This window comes from Acipenser ruthenus, chromosome 24 (assembly GCF_902713425.1).
Source record: "Acipenser ruthenus chromosome 24, fAciRut3.2 maternal haplotype, whole genome shotgun sequence".
Classification (NCBI taxonomy): Eukaryota; Metazoa; Chordata; class Actinopteri; order Acipenseriformes; family Acipenseridae; genus Acipenser; species Acipenser ruthenus.
In genome coordinates, this window is record NC_081212.1 from 27,158,016 (window position 1) to 27,175,345 (window position 17,330).

Sequence of the window (17,330 nt, forward strand, 5' to 3'; positions counted from 1 at the left end):
GACACCAGAGAGACACTTGCTCGGAAATGAGAGTTTCACACTCTTTAAAATGTTATTGTCAGTTTTAGTTAAAGCTGTGGGGCTTTGCTCATAAACCCTTAGTTACTGGCGGCACTTGGGACATACATGGGGAGAGGAGGGGGGTTTGCTTGGTCCTCCCTGTTGTTCCAATGGCAGATGGTTTTTGGCTTGATTGACAAGTAGTGTCTACAGGTCCTGCAGGTCTGTGGGTTAGACAGAATTACAGAATTACAAATTGCCCAATATATTCCACTGGTGTGACATCTGTCAGCATTGTAAAGTCATCCCTATCACAACATAGCAGATTTAAAAGGACTAAAAGCAATGAAATTATAATTGACTTTTTTATTATCTTTTTTTATTTTGTAAATGCAAGATCAAGCTATTGAAGCAGCTTCACTATTTAGTTATTGCTTGGTCTATATATGTATATATATATATGTGTATATATATATATATATATGTATATATATATATATATAGGTATTTTTGTAGGATGTTGCTTTTGAGTGATTTTGTTTATTATTATTAGAAATGGAAACCTGTGTCTTAAATTACTTTTACATTGTACACCAGTTTCAAATCCATGCTTCAGATCTTTAAAGTACAAAAAAAACGAAATGTCCCAATTACGCTAATAAAGCAGGTCATCTCATTAATTAACAGATCTAGGACACCGGTTTGGTGTGCTTAACACATTTATTTTGAAGGGAATCTGAAACTTGACTCCCCTCCCTGAGTGTCTTTTGAGCACTTCCACATTTCATAGGGGTGATTTAAAGCTATGGGTTTGTTTGTTACCTATTGAGTGAGACTGGTAAATAAGCTCATGTAAAGGGTTACCAAGCCGTGCTCTTGATGCTGAATCAGTGGGACTCTATAGATACGACGTTTTAGAATCAGTCCGCTACTTGGGAAAATTATTATATGTATATCATTTAAGAACTCAATGAAGAAATCTGTGTAAAAAAAAAAAATCTGTCTTCACAAAAAAATAAAAAATCAGAAGAACAAAATGTATAAAAACAATTGCGATCTGAATACGTTGAGTGTAGTAAGTTAATTATCCTTAGCACCGTTTCTCACACCCTGGAAAATGTACAATTACTAACATGATTGTATTGCATCTGTCTTAATGAGTAAATAGAAAAACAGAGTGCAACCTCACAGACAATATATCTGATTCAGAGAAAATAGATTATATATCAGCGAGGGGGGTCTCTTGGTATTTATAGAAATAAGAGAGCGGGGCTTTATTTAATTGAGAACATGAATCAATTACTACAGTGCTGGATTGTGAAATCCAAGCGAATCAGGCAGGACCATTCATTATTCTGCACCATCATGCTCTTAAGATTACCTGATTGAAATGGGGGGGTGGGGGGGGGCACAGAGAAACTGAGTCAGTGTGTTTTGTGTAGCCTGAATACAGACTTCATCACAACACATCCTGTAGCCAACAGGGAACCTAAAATTATCTATTTTGAAACTTGCCATGTAATTAAATATTTTTCTTTTTTTGTATAGATATACAGTTATTTTATAAAATATTTTTTTTTTTTGCTCTTGAGAGTCCCCTGTTCACACACCACTGCTGTCGTCTGACCAAGACTGCCGAGTCGCAGGTTAATCCTGACCTCTGACCTGTAAATCCAGGAATTCCCTCTCCATCTTTTCCACAAGTCAGAACAGCAGTGTGAAAGAATATCTACATATAGTACTATAGAAATGCTATACAGAAACCAACAAACAAGCACAGTTTTGACGAGAAGTCTTTATCTTGCAGAGGTTCGACCAGTTTCCCTATCGAATGTTATCGGACTGATAATAACCAACAATAAGGGATGCATTGATAACACTTGATTATGTAAAAGCAAGAAGCAACAAAAATAATAATGTGTTGACTCTTCATAAAAGCCTCCTGACCCCATTGAAAACAAGCATGTGCATGTTATTAAAGATAGGGATAGAATATAAACATTGAGAAAACATTATTTTAAAAAGCAAGACTCTTCACAAAAGCTTTCAAAGGAAACTGAAAACATGCATATGCTTGTACTGTAATTGAAAAAGAAAATATATATATATATATATATATATATATATATATATATATATATATATATATATATACATCAAATACACCCACAAAATAAAATAAAAACTCATATTCAGTACTGATCTTTCAGTCTTTCTTTTTTCTTTGAATTGCATTCATCCTATTATGATCCTTGTTATTTCACACAAGGCTTAATGCACCCTCACCCACTTGCATTAGAGCACTGTATGGGGCTAAGTAATGCTAAGTACTACGCCAGATGTGAGAATTCTTTCTCAGTCACAAAACAAACATTAAAGCTGCAGTCCTGTGTATTGTATTGTGTGCTTCTTGTGACGTCTGATTGTTGAACTTAGTGACTGTGTAGCTTGCAGCCTCTCTGGGAGCCTCTTGTAAAAGAGATTGCACAGCTCTAATCAGTGATTGCACTTTACTGATCTTTACCATTGTCTGACTTCACTTCAATCTGAGATGTACTGTTAATGCCAGTTACAATCTACTCTGAAATGAGTCCCTCAATCTCTTAAGAGCTATACACAACAGAAATGGGGTATTATTTATAGGTTCAAATAGCCTTGTTACTCGTTACTGCTAGAATACGTTTAGCAATCATAATACAAAAATATTTTAGATGGGTTCGTAGTATACAGTATGACTGATGTATTTTAACTTGTTCAGCTCTCTTTAATGGAGTAATTAACACATTCGCACATTTCTGATAAGACATGACCCAGTCGTAAACAAATTACAGTGAGAAGTCTTCTCTCTAACTTTGTTTTCTGATTGTAAGTGTCAAGCTTAATTGTGTGTTTCTTTTCCTTTTCTTTTTGGAAGCACATGAATATGTCATTGACACTACATAATTACACATTTCCTGTAAAGGAAAAGATCATAAGCAGTGTTTGGCAGGGGTCCAATATGCTAATTCCTAAGTATGATTTAATTCCAAATTTAAATTAATGGGATTTTAATTTAAACCACAGTAGTTTTTTAACACAGTGAGCGTAGCGTCGAATTTAGCAGCAATATGACAGTGTTATTCATATCCAAGTCATAAACAGCATTTTGAAATGGATTATATATATATTTTTTCATCTCCCCTTTTTTATACAACCTGGAGGGTAGTAAAGAATTCTGCAAAATTAGCATTCTGCTGACTTTCGCCTATAAATGAGAAGCAAGCTATTAACATTTGTGTATTTTCATTATGTAAATGGTGTTAACACATGCCCAGAAATTGCCACCAGCAATGCAATAATTTTCTCTCAGTGATCATAATGTGTCCAAGTGAGTCATTTTGATTATGACATGCTAATTACATATTACCTTTTTTTCAGATTCAGAAAAACCAGGGATCTTTAATGGTAAGCTTTATGAGTTTGAGAAAAAAAACAAAAAACCACTTTCCGCGTTCCTGCTGGCTGCTTCCTCTGCACGCTTGGGTGGGTTACTTTAAACCTGGCAAATTACATTTCGCACAAAAAAACAAGACTTTAACTGCCACTATTAGATTAGGCACCATTAGAAATAATGGAACATCCACAGCGCCAATGTTTTTCTAAGAGTTTGATGCTTTTGATTAATCTCGCTACATTTTATTGCATTAATGATTTTTCTTTCCACTCTACTGTAAAGATACTGCATACAGGCTAATACTGTTGTTTTTTTTCTCTCCTCTCTCTTGCTGCCGTTCAAGCCTCTTCAGTTATTGCAGTGCATTGTTGATGAGGTGAGTCTTCGTCTTATGTGCTTTCTCTCTCTAAAGTCATTCCTAATGGTGTGGAAAGCTTATATTTTGTTTCCTAATGAAGCACAGTACCCTGCATGCTTGAAACATGTTGCCTTCCACAGCCCTGAGCCATTTAAACAGAATGGAGACAGGCCTTGAACAAAGCAGAGACCTGCCCTGCCAGGCGCAGCCCAGCTCTGGATGGGGGGGAAAAACAGGGAGACCCACTGGGGTCCCCAGGAGATGTCGTAAATAGAAAATGAGAGGGCCAGTGAACACATTGTTTTCATGATGTAATTGGGTGGTAATGTGCATTATAGTTATTCGGTATTAAAAAAAAAAAAAAAAAACAGCTTTATACAGTATTGTGCACATTTATTACAACACCCCATCGCTTCTCTTGTTTTGATTTGTTGTGCATATGAAATTGTCACAATAGGCAAATTAGTGATTGCCTAATTTATTTGATAGCTTTAGTAGGCCACACATGCAGTTAATTAAAAAATAGTAAGAGAAAAGTAACACATTGCCACAAATGGTAAATTATAAAAGACTTTTTAGAAGTTGTTTTGCCTAATTAAAGCACAAAGTGGTCTAACATTTTCACACGAGTGCCTATTGTTTCTACATCCCAGATTACTGACTGCAAACTGAAATTCTCACACCCTGAGGTTTTCATGCAGGTAGGTATATAAAGGATATAAATGACAAGTCTTGAGGTGTTCTAATACATTTGCACACTACTGTATATAACTGGACCAATGTTTTAACAAGAAATATATACAGGCACTATTTGGAAGCAAATTCAAATGAAATCTTCTGAGGGGGAAAAAATGTACACAGTGTTAACATTATAGCAACAACACTACTTAGAATGGTAATGTATCTGCTGCGTCCTGCAACCCAGTTGTTTCATGCTAGCTTTATACTCTTAAAATTATTATTCTACTGTGTGCCAAATATTCAGCCCTACTTCTGCATGAGGACATTTTCAAAGACTTCTCGTAAAAAAGAGTTTTATTTTAGATCTTACTTTTTTTTTTCGTTTCATTGAATATCTTTATGATTTGAGCGCTCTCTTAAAAGTTAAGAATGGATTTAAGAGTTGAGTAAGTTAAACTTCAGTTTTTCTCATTTTGTTTTTAAATGTATCAATCAGTGAGTAGTATGAGCTTCACGGGTTCGATTCCCTCTTGTGAGTTCTGAATCGTATTGCAGACAGAGTAACGCTACCTGAGTGGCAGCGAGACACGATTGTATGAAGACGTGCGTCTGACAAACCCGCCCCTGTACACACTCCTAGAATAGATTGGACATGCAGAGCTGTGATATGAGGGTGGCAGACTCAGACGCTTTCCATGCTGCTATAATTACAAAACCCACCTGTCTCTGGCACTTCCATATCTGTCTTTTCCCAGATATCTGTACTTGATATGCACATTGCTGACGTTGACAGCTGACAGCGGTGTGGTCTGGCGCTGTGCATTGAAATCAGCGGTGCTGTCTGGTGCTGTGCATTGAAATCAGCAGTGCAGTCTGGCGCTGTACATTGAAATCAGCAGTGCAGTCTGGTGCTGTGCATTGAAAGCAGCAGTGCAGTCTGGTGCTGTGCATTGAAATCAGCAGTGCAGTCTGGTGCTGTGCATTGAAATCAGCAGTGCAGTCTGGCGCTGTGCATTGAAAGCAGCAGTGCAGTCTGGTGCTGTGCATTGAAATCAGCAGTGCAGTCTGGTGCTGTGCATTGAAATCAGCAGTGCAGTCTGGCGCTGTGCATTGAAATCAGCAGTGCAGTCTGGCGCTGTGCATCCCTGTAACCTAAACAGCTGATGTACATTTGTCATGGGGGGTGATGTTTCACTAACCCATATCTTCTCATCTCAAACATGTAAAAAACAAAATCAGATTTACAGTACAATATCTTCACCACTTTCTGTTGCGCTGCGTTTTTTGTTCACAACCTTTAAGCCACCCGACATGGCTCCTATTGAACTGTATACTGACCTCTCTTGTGTGTGCAATGCAGGCAGCATATAGGAACGAGGTAGAGGCCTCGGCCGACAGGAGCTGAATAATTACCTTTAGACCAACCTGAGCAGCAGGCTTCCCACGAGGCCCGGCTCATTTAATGGCTGCTAAAACTCAATCTAGATGATGTCAATGGTCATGCTTGATTATTTGCAACAGTTTTTTTTATGAAAAAGCAATAAAACAGCTTTCGGGGTGAACAGGAATGGAGATACAGTGACTGATTTTAAAGTTGTTGTTTTTTTTTATAAAGCCTAGTCCCTTTCGTTTGAAGAGGCGGCACCACTGCTGCTATTGTGCTACAGTGCCTGAGCTATTTTGGTGATATAGACAGAAGCACCGCTGTGCTCCCTTAGCTTATAATTGACAAGAGACCATCGAGACCCCAGAACAGCAGCATAGAACACGGCTGTCGTTTTGTTTTAACAAAAAAAAAAAAAAAAAATTAAATCACACAGTCATTTACTTTGCAGTGAATAACATTTTCTTTCCCAACCTTTCTGATAAATGATGCATCTTTAGACACTTCCTTGCTGTAGTTGTTGCTTGAGAACAAAATGAAATAACACTTGAACATTTTCAGACACTTCGGAAGAAAGAGACTTGAGGTTCCTTTGTAAAGTTCTCTTGATTTCTCTAAAACACGTAGACATTCTTACTTCACTGCATTAGAGTTCACAGGGTTGTGAAAGAGATGAAGAGCAGGACTATTTCGATCTGACACAAAGTACACATTGCTTTTTAAATAAGGCATTTTCACTCTGGACTTGTTTTAGAGCAAGGTCACATTAGAAACAAAAGATATCTGTGTAATGTAGGTCACTCTTATCTAAGTGCAAATTTCCCTGTTCTTTTGAACTTCTTTGAAGTGGTTACAGTAGAAACATTTTTTTTTGTTATTATCATCTGGTGTTTATTTATTTATTTTTTTAAAAAAAAGAAATCTGGGCATTTATATTAATTTGTTTAATTTAACTTGGGAACAGTATTTGGATGCATACTGGTCAGCAGAGTTCAAAGGTCACAGTATCACATGCTTTCTAAGGAACCAGGAAGAAAACAAACATGGTAAAAGAAAACGACAGCCAGTTAGATTTAGCAACAGAGAAAACATCCCAATATTGGGATTCTTCCAGATATCGTAAAACATTGAGAGGGGTGAGGAAGAGCTGTAGCACTTTCCTTTCAGTAGCGTTCATTGTAATGTAATTGAATACACATGTATTTACTATTTAATTACATCATTTGTCATTGCAATGTCACATTTTGTAATTACAATGTAATGACATGTGTATTTGTGTAGTATACTGTTATAACAATTAGTACCAGCTACGTTGGCACATATATAGTCTATATAGACTGACAAGCAGAGTCGCTATTCCACATTGCAGAGTTGACCAATGTGTTCTAATGTCTGTACAGTTTATTTATAAAGGCATATCTTTTTCTTTTTCCTTTCAAACATAAGTGAGCTGACAGGTTATAATTGATTACCCTGTAAATCTGAACACTGGCTGACCACGTGGGAGATTCTGAAGCCCAGTGCGGAATGGGAGTTTTAATAGAATCTAAACGCTTTCTGATCACAGCTTTGGAAGCGCAAACCCAAATTAGGCTCAGGTAGTATTGCTCTGTCGGAGAGACTGGTAGAAGTCTTTAACAGCCCCCTCTACTGGTAGAGCATAGTTTAGCAGCTGTGTGTTCCCTGCAACCGTCATCAGCATTTATAACTTACTATATTGTTTACCTGTAAGATTTAAAAGACACAACCATTTTAAAAAGTTACGTTATTCACTAAATGAGTTATGAAATTCTATACTGTCTCTATATTAAAACAAACAACCCATTAACCCCTGAGCCCATACTTCATCTACTACCCCCCACCTCCTCCTAACAGGCCCCCCACCCTAACCCTGTCATCAAGAACAGGGATCCCTGTTGTGTGCATGTGACTGAAATCAGAAGAGACTTTCAGAGTGAGAGCAGAGTCCCAGCCTGACAGATTGTGACCTGCTGAAACAGAGGGGTCACTCATTATGTTGAATAAATAATACATGGATTTTCAAAGTTAAAGTAATGCCTTTATATTATTATGTAGTCTTCCAGCTTCAAGAGCTTCAGCAGTGCTCCAGTATAGCTGCCTAATGCAGTCTGGATAAGAATCGTCACACTTTCACTATCACAATTATTAGAACAGATGCATGTTCCACCATTTGCTAAATAAAACAGTAACTGCAATTTGCAGCGGCTTACAGTCTCGTATGCAAGTGCGGTGCCTTCTACTTTCTGCCTGAGCACCTAGCTGACACGTGCTAATAACAGAATGCCAGGAGAGGGTCCAGTCGGAGTTGCCACACATTAAACATACTGAACTTGTCCTTTCGCTCCTAGATTGTGCGTAATTAATAATTAAACGGTTTCAGTTGTAATGGGTTGACCTCCCTGAACTGTTCATTACTCACCAGGCAAAGGCATCACTCAAACTATTTTTTTTTTTCATTGCCCTTCTTTGTACCCTGGCTGCATGTGTTCAGTTTAGTTGCCACTAAGATTTAAGCTGACCAAGTAGTTAATAGGAATGCAGTAGATTTAAAACTTCAGTGCTGTGAAGAGAGACATATATTAACAGTATAAGGGGCTTGCAATGCACTGGGGTTGATGTTAGAGATTGGAGAGTATACAGAGTGCAGCCCCCTTTATAAAGCTGTAGTCAGGGTACCTGGTTAAGGGGCCATGCTATGTGTGTTCCATCTTCTATAAAGAATGCAAGTGCCAGTGAAATGACTATACAGGGAATATAGGATCCATGGCCATATCACCTAATATTGAGGGCGCAGTGCAAATACCATCACATCTGGATAGAGCTAAAACACACTTTCTGTACATTTTGTTCCAAACCTTGTATATTAAAAATAATGTCAGGTTTTTTCATTCCTAATATTAAATTGTCTAGTAGCAGCAAAGGTTTAATAGTTAAATACGAACAAAATGTTTAAAGAAATGCATAACAGTAAGATATCAAGAGCAAGGTACTTTACCTAGATTGCTCCAGTAAAAACCCAACTGTATAAATGGGTAATTGTATGTAAAAAATAATGTGATATCTTGCCACAATTGTAAGTCACCCTGGATAAGGGCGTCTGCTAAGAAATAAATAATAATAATAATAATTAAACTGCTGTGCCATTATTTTTTTTTTATTATTTTTTTTTAAACATGCATATATTTCAATTATCTTTGTGTAACTAAAGTATTGGGGGGGGGGAATGGTTCCCATGTCATTGTGTTAAATTACATTTTGCTTGTCTATTTGTGTTGCTCGATTGTGTTTTAGTCCGCTTTCTAGTTTTCTGTAGTTTGGGCAGGTGCAGGAGGTGATCCTAGAGTCTGTTTCAGAAGTTCTCCTGATATATCAGAACCTATTCATCTCCCAAACCCTTAGGTATGGGACAGATTATCCAGAGACAGCAGTAGTTGGTAGAACACAAATCCGTCACATTGTTGCAGTGAGTTCCATTTGATTTTAAGGGTAATTAAGGAATGCCCTGGGAAAGTCAGACTGGTTATGACATGAAGAATTTGTGAATAGCTGTATAAAGCAAAAGACCCCTTCCGCTCCCCTTACACTGTCAGATATGTTCTTATTTATTTGTTTACTCGTACAGTCCCTGTCCTCCCTTCCTAACGACAATATGAGAAAGGAGCTGCGGACATCATTCCCCAGCACTGGTCAAGCCACCTGCTTGAGAGATACGTGCTTCATCAAGACGCGCTCCCCCTTTCAACCCATGTATTGGGGTTCCACATTCATCTTGCATTCATAAAGCATTAGCATGTCACTAATGCAACCTGCAAGTGTATCTCTGCTAAAAAAAAACCCACAATATTGCAGAAATATAATAAATGCAGCTGTGCACCTCTTTAAATGAAAGCACGTGTCGTGCAAGAGTCCTTTGGAGTAAATATTAGAATAAATACTTTAATGTAAAATGTACGGCTCTTAAGAAAACTGGTTTAAGCATGGATGGGTTTCTCTTTTATCCTTTGCCGAGACACGAAACGTTGCCTCCACTTCATACTCCTCGGCTCCCGGCAGAGACGTGGCTGCATCCATCCGTTCGGGATATGAAAGACTTTCACAAAAAGAAATATGAAAAGAAAATAATTGCTGTTTTAGAAAACCTAACCTTTGTTCATTCCCCCTCCTATCATTTGCTCTCCAGTTGTTTGATTGAATTGTACTTGTTGGTGCAGCTTCCAGTTGTTGAATAGAAAACAGTAAAGCACTAATAGGAGCACTGCTTAATTCTCTCCTGTGTAATTACAGATCTCATTTTTCTGATAATTGGCCTTGGCAATTACATGTATATTTACTAATCACATTGAGATGGCTCTGTGATTGTATCTGTGTGCCACCATTGATAGTGATGGGCTCTGCATATTGGCGAAGGGCTTTTATCATCTTGTTTTTTTCAGTACATCAAAGCTTCAAACCCCCCCCCCCCTTCTCCTCCCCTTGCCATAATGAATACATGCATGCATTCGACACAGTTGTGTGCCGGGGAAATTGTTTGGCTCCCTCCAAATGCGGCGCGCACTGAGTTTGTAGCCCGCAGCACTGAAGGGTTGTATGTAATGATATATTGCTCATCCGAGCGGCCGAAGCACTCCAAAGCACAGTGAGATTAAAATAAGTCATTCCTTTGTTAATTTAAATAGGTGCATGTATCATACTTTGCAAGGTACTTTGAGAGGGAATGTCAGGGAGAAAAAGCAGCCGAAAGGTATTTTTAATAGCGGTGAGAATGGATTGAGGAGGAGTCACTCATTTGCTTTCTTGCTCCTGTCTTTCTTTTTTTTTTTTTTTTGCTGCTGTTTTTGATCAGTTTCAGTTGTAAATTTAATGAGATGACTGTTAAAGTACTGTATGCTTTAATTTCATTGCATTGTGTACAATCTTGTGAATCCTTTCAGAGGGAGATAAAAACACATTCCTCCTACTTTCTTTGCTTTACAGCAAAATGTCTCTCCAAGAGGGTGGCCTAATTGGTTCTCAGTGAGATATTTTCTTTCTTAAAAGATACTTTTCTGGATTCACTTCTGTAAGAAAAGAAACAACCACTTAATTTTGTATTGAAGAAATTTGACTTCCCTATATATATATATATATATATATATATATATATATATATATATATATATATATATATATATATATAGCCTATAATATAACATTTAAAATGCATTGTAAAAATCTGTGTAGTTTCTCTTTCTCCCAGGAGCCAACCAACACAGAATACTAAGGGTCATATTCATAAACTGATAAATGCATAGGACTTTAATGCATTTACTGGCAGGCAAATGCTGTATGAATTCGACCATGAGTGTCTCCAAGTATTTGGATGAGTGGCAAGATGGGGATATCTAAGTGCATCATTGCCTTGATGCTTCCATGGTAATGTTGCTACATGCTATTTGTAAGCAACCCTGTGATCTGTGGATTGCACGAGACCAGTTCTGCTTGATTTGAAAGGTGTAGCCTGCGTTGTATCTTGAGCAAGGCTGCACACTACAGCGCTACACTACACACTACAGCACTACTCGCCTCTGCCTGTGCATTGCTGTCTGAAATTTCCTGTTCATTCTCACGGAATCACAAAAGCGGTGTTTGTTTTACTAGTACTCACTAGTACTATTCTTTTAATAGTCAAGGATTTTTTTTGTCTTTGTTTTAAGGCTTTTATGTTTCTTTTCTTCTTTTTTTTTAAGATACATAATTAGTCTTGCATTACCTCATATAGACTCTCCCATTGTTAATTACAGTACAGTTTGCCTGTAATTTAAATAATCATCAATTTCTCATTTACCCTCTTCCCTCCCTGTGGCTATCATTGTCCTTGTTCACATCCCATCAACATTTCCTTCATTGTCTATCATTGTCTGACACCACGGTTTCCTTGGCCTCAAATCATCCCGCTTCTCCGCACTCATTCCCATTTATAACTAAGCTAGACGTTCTCTTTCTGGTGCTACGTTATTTATTCCTTCGTGTGTTTATATATCCCACACCCCCGTTTTTATATTTATTTCTCGTTCATTTTCCATGATGGTGCTCCTGTATATAAATTGTCTTTTTTTTTTCTTCTCCCTCCATTCCCAGGACCCTCCAGTTCTTCCGGTCGGGGAGTTCTCAGAGCCGTTTGTACACTTCATCACTCAGTGGTAAGCTCAGACTGCAAACATGCCATGCCCTCCGTGTAAATGATACATTCCATTAACTCTGTGACTCTGGCAGACCTCATGGCTCTCCCTGCATCCTTTCTGAGACGGGGAGGGACTTGGGGGCCTTGGGCAGATGGGGGAAGGAAAGCTTAGGAAACTGTTGTTTAAATTCCAGCAACCTTATTTACACAATAAGGTCGCGCACAGCTAATAGCAATCGGCAGGCTGGCGTGTGCTCTGAGATCGCAGACAGGCACGGCAGCCATTGTTTCCATGAGTATTGTAAGCCATCATAACCTTTTTAAAAACTACCTCTTAAATCCTGTAAATGATTAATTGACAAAGGCTCCCCCGAGAGTGCACTGTAATTGTAGCTACAGTAGCCAGGGTCATTTCAATAGCTATTAAGCATAAATAATTAAACTGTGGACAATGGCCCTAAAAACTATGTACACTATTAGAACCTTAATATCACTGATCACCCTTGTAATGTTGTTAGACAATGCCTAAATTATAATTTAGCAAAGGTTCTGCAGTTTCACATTGCAGTGTTTTTAAGAAGGGTAGAAAGGTTACATTGAAATTCAGTCTGTGGGTCCTCTGTTGTAATTGACTAGGATGTCATGTAACAGTTTGCAAGGGTGAGGTGTGGGGAGAGGTTTCTGAATGTTATATTTTCACAGATGTCAGGTTGAAATGTAAATGATGGCAGGTAATAGCCTTGCAATCTCTGGGGAGTGCCAGCTACTTTGGAATGGCAGATTAAGACTGTTACCTAACCAGTCTTTAGACAGCTTCAATTGGTTGCTAATGGGTGCATTATTCCAGAGGTGGATATGTTTGCTTATACTGGGAACAAATTGTCCTTTGCAATATTTAATGGTTTCTAACTGTGCTTCTTGGTCACTAGTGGTTCTGGGCATTGCTTTTATCAAACTCAACAGGTGATCTCTTTAAAAAAAGTTTCAGGTATTTTATATTCTGACTATTTAAAAAAAAAAAAAACACTTGATAGAAATACTGACAGTTCTTGAGCTTGGGGAAGGGGGTGACTGCTAAAAAAAAAAATAATAATATCTATATGTCTGTATCTCCTGTGCTTGTCTGTATCTTTATAGCATGAGGAAGCTGCCTAAGGAGAGACCAGCTCCTGAAGACCTCATGGTGAGTTCCTGAATGTTTCTAGCAACCATCACCCACATTGGGGTTTTTCCATGACCTCACTATACCTCGCAGTACCTAAAAACAAATTAAAAAATGCTGAAGTCAATATTTTGACAAACGTCTCGACTAGAATTGTCTCGGTGTCCTTACTGGTAAACCCTTTTTCTCTAAACCATTTGTCAAATAATTTCACTAGCGTCTTGTTTTTTAGTACTTCTAACTAATCAGCCTAGCAGAAAACACCTATTGGCCTTGAGAGATTGTGAAAAGGTGTGCGGCAAGAGGTCAGCAGTTTATACGACACTACAGACAATAAAAAAGACTCCGAAAGGCGAAACGTTTGTCTCAGAGGTTTATTTTCTTTTGGAGCCCCGCTCATCCACGTTCTAACCAGATCTGTGATCCGAGCTGATCAGGCTTCGAGGTGGCACGGCTGCAACACCGTGTTTACCCTTTGGAGTGTCTACGCTGTTAAATATCATGCTACTCAGGATATTGAAGGCTGCCTCCTCTATTGTTTAGGGGGGATTGTGAAATGTGAAGATACGGCATCAGCAGATTTTCAGTCTCTCCAGGGTTGGAAAGCAGCCTTTTCTTTGGATAATAAATGACAGTTTTTATCCGAGCAGCAAGTGGAAGAGAGAGATGCTTGCAAACAATCCCCAATAGGTCATTTATTTAGTGCAGCTTGTTGAGTTGACAATGAACAAGCTGTTAGAAGTAACCCAGGACACTGCTAGAATTAGTAAATCATGATTATGCCACACTCCTCCTGGTGCCATTTCATCCTGCTGACTGTGATCAAGCTCTGAAAGCCGTCACTGAATTAGGGGGCAAAACACAATTACAATTCACTTTTGTGAGGTGGTGGCATTGCTTCATCTACAGTAAAGCCAGCTACGTTTGAAGAAAAAGTCTCCACAATGCAGCTATATGCCAGTATGTAAGCTGGAACGCTGTTGTATGCAAGTTTTACCATCTGCCTTGCATCATTCAAAAGTTTGAAGTGTTGGTTCAGTATCAAACAAATAGAGGTATGGTTATATAGAGGTGTTATTGTCAATAAAACCAATCAATACAAGGTTATAACTATGCATCCTAAGAAACATTCTCACTTTGTAACAAGGCATGAATTGTCCTAATAGTAATAAGGTCATTTTAAGGATGTTGTTATACACTGTTATTCCCTTCAGTTGTAATAGCCTACCTTAACTGAGCTGAAATAACTGGTAAAAGCTGTTATCCCGGCTGCTGTTCTGCAGAAGAGGAGTCTGCCGCTGCGTTCGGCGTGTGCCAGCGACGTTCCTGTCACTGAAAGCCGAGGTGTAAGTGCTTATGACAGGGTGTAAAGAAGCCATCCTTCTGTTAAGTGCTTGTTTCTTCATCAAGACCAAGGGTGTCTAGGAAGGAGTTACCTGATATAAGAACAGCTAAATACTTCCCAAGCGACTCATTTTCCATGAGTTATTTAAGGAGTTTGGCACTAGTGTCAACCTAATAGCTGTCCAGAAGCAACCAACAATATGCCATTCCTGACATTGAAGATGGCATAGGCTGTCTAGGAAACCACATACGTAATGAGATTTATTTATTCGCACTCTGTATACATAATGTGACCCAATACTTGACTGAACAAAGACCTCTTGACGAGATCAGTGATATTAAATAGAATTGATCGTAACGTTGTCTTCCGAAGGAGATTCTAATAATAATAATAATAATAATAATAATAATAATAATAATAATGACAACTGACAGGTTCTGTGTTTCGTGCTGTATATTGGGTACGTGTAGCTGCTAACTTGTTGCCAGACAAACGGCACTATTGAGTCGTTTTGCACAGACTCTTTTGCCCTGTAGATAGAGGATGCAGATGCAGTTTGCGGTGAGCGTAATCATCAATTTCACAGGAGTTTCTGTGCATTTCCCCGAAGCTTTCCCTGGCTAACCTCCATTAAATAGAATCTATGCATAGAAAGTATTGGGTCACGGAGAACCAGCACCCCCTGTTTCAGATCAATGTGCTGCTAATACTTTATCTGGGCCACTTGATTACCTCACGCTGATTCAATTCCTCATTGTTGTGCTGGGTTTGACTCCTGTGGAAGCTGCTCTCTTCACATACATATTAAAAACATATACCCATTCTATCTGTATGTAAATGCGGCAGGCACAGCTGGATATTGCAGAGGAGTGTGGTTTACTAATAGTTATTGTCTGTTCTGGGTGTTCAGTGGCAGAGAAGGAAAGAAATTCTGAAATCAAGCTGGCGCGGAGATTGTGTCTTTATGTTAATGGTGATGATGTTCTTACCGACCTGGCTTTTTTTTTTTTTCATTTCTTTGTTATTTTTTTAACCTTTTTTTTTTTTTTAACTGCTAGTCTATTTTCTGATGTTTTAACTAAATAAATTAGAACTTCATGACATTTCCATGGTTCATCATTATCAGTGTGTCTCTTTCCTTATTAAATGCATGGCAGTAAAATATCAGCCTAATTGAGAAATCTTTTAGGTAATGATAGAAAGTGCTCTAATATAGACCAAGAACATGGATACACTGTAGTACCAATTAGTGTTTCATGCCTGCTTTCTATTCTCCATTGCATTTACCCAGGATCCCTTCATGGTCTTCTTGCTGTGATGTCACAGTCTGAAATTTATATTCCGTGTTTGTTAAGGATTGAGTGCACTAATCCAGGAAGCAAATACGCTCGAGAAATTCTGTTCTGTGTCTTATTTCAACTTTGTTTCTCAGCCTTTTAAAGAAATTGTATTTTACAACTCTCTTTGTGCCAGTTTTATACTCGGATAAATATGAACTGAAGAGAAATGCAGTTTACGTTTTTTTTTTTTTCCCCAAACATTGTGATCGATGATTGTGATAGATGGGGTTTATTTAAAACTATATTAACCAGGAAAGCTTACTGAGAATAATCTCTCCTCTGCATTCTGAATGTACCTGAATTGACAGTCCTCTAAAATAAATGGTCACCTGCTATTAACAGACACTAAAGCCCCGTTCTTTTCACTACAGAGGAACGAGAGTGGCACCCTAAATAAGCAGCCACACCGGTTAATTAAGGTTTGACTTCTTTAAATAGAAACGTTGGTGTTTTATTTTTTATTACCAGCTTTAAACCTTATCTCAGTTTGTTTCTTTTGCAGTTTAATGAAAAGTGGAGTGTTGCCACTCGTTATGATTTAAACGTTATCTATTTGAATTGTTATTTCACTGTCAAATACTTGACCGCCCCATAGCTTGTTAATACATATTGGTATCTGATGGGCTTGACTTCTGACCTTTGACCTGAGGGATCTGACACCTGCCAATGAAAAAAAAAAAAAAGTAATTTATTTGTTCATTTATTGAGGGATAATTTGTATGTGGATATATACAATATAAAACAGCTGGTACATCGCTGTGAGACTGTGAGGTGGGGAAAATCACACACGTCACTTTTTACCCCTTTGTGCTTTTTTCAGAATTAGGAACAATATGAAACAAATCTATATGTGCTGGAGAAATTGGTTACTTCAGTTCTAGTGTAGGATAGTAGTCACCGGTATGGGACTGAATCACAGTTATATATAGTGAGCAGGAGAAGACGGGCTGACTGTTTCTAAAGGTTTATTACAATCAGCTCTTCTCTGAATTCCTTCAGAGCACAGCTTTTTAAACGGGTGACCCAGATTCACCAGACAAATGGAAAGAGGAAGCACTGTGTGGAATCTGCAAACCGTGTGTCAAATTAAAAGAAACCGTGTCTAAAATAAAAAGTAGCAATTTGAGGAGATAAACGCGGTAGAAAACCAATGAGGTAGAGCCGCTGCTTTCTTTTTTTCTTTTTTTTTTTGTTATATGAAGATGTCTGCTTCAGATGCACATGTTGTTTTTTTAGCAGAAGATTCTGCACTGATTGACAGCATTTGATCATGACAGTTACTTTCTTTATTTGGACCACCGCTTGTTCAGAGCTGTTCCATCAAAGCTCCCTTTTTATCGTGTGAATCCCCAGTGGAGCCGCAGTCATTGTGAAAGAGCCTCTTAGCACCTTTGTTGTAGCCGTCCCCAGTGATGATTGGACCCAGCTGGTAGCAGATAAGAAAAT

At 38.2% G+C, this 17,330-nt stretch overlaps 1 protein-coding gene across 1 annotated transcript in view; it reads left to right on the forward strand.

Annotated features, from left to right (window-relative positions):
• map2k5 (mitogen-activated protein kinase kinase 5) overlaps positions 1 to 17,330 on the forward strand; it is a 70,760-nt gene that overhangs the window by 44,674 nt on the left and 8,756 nt on the right. Inside the window, exons 18-21 of the mRNA XM_034049330.3 lie at positions 3,418 to 3,444; positions 3,777 to 3,809; positions 11,995 to 12,056; positions 13,175 to 13,220. Of these exons, the coding sequence (XP_033905221.1) occupies positions 3,418 to 3,444; positions 3,777 to 3,809; positions 11,995 to 12,056; positions 13,175 to 13,220 (168 nt within the window). The remainder of the gene's footprint in view (positions 1 to 3,417; positions 3,445 to 3,776; positions 3,810 to 11,994; positions 12,057 to 13,174; positions 13,221 to 17,330) is intronic.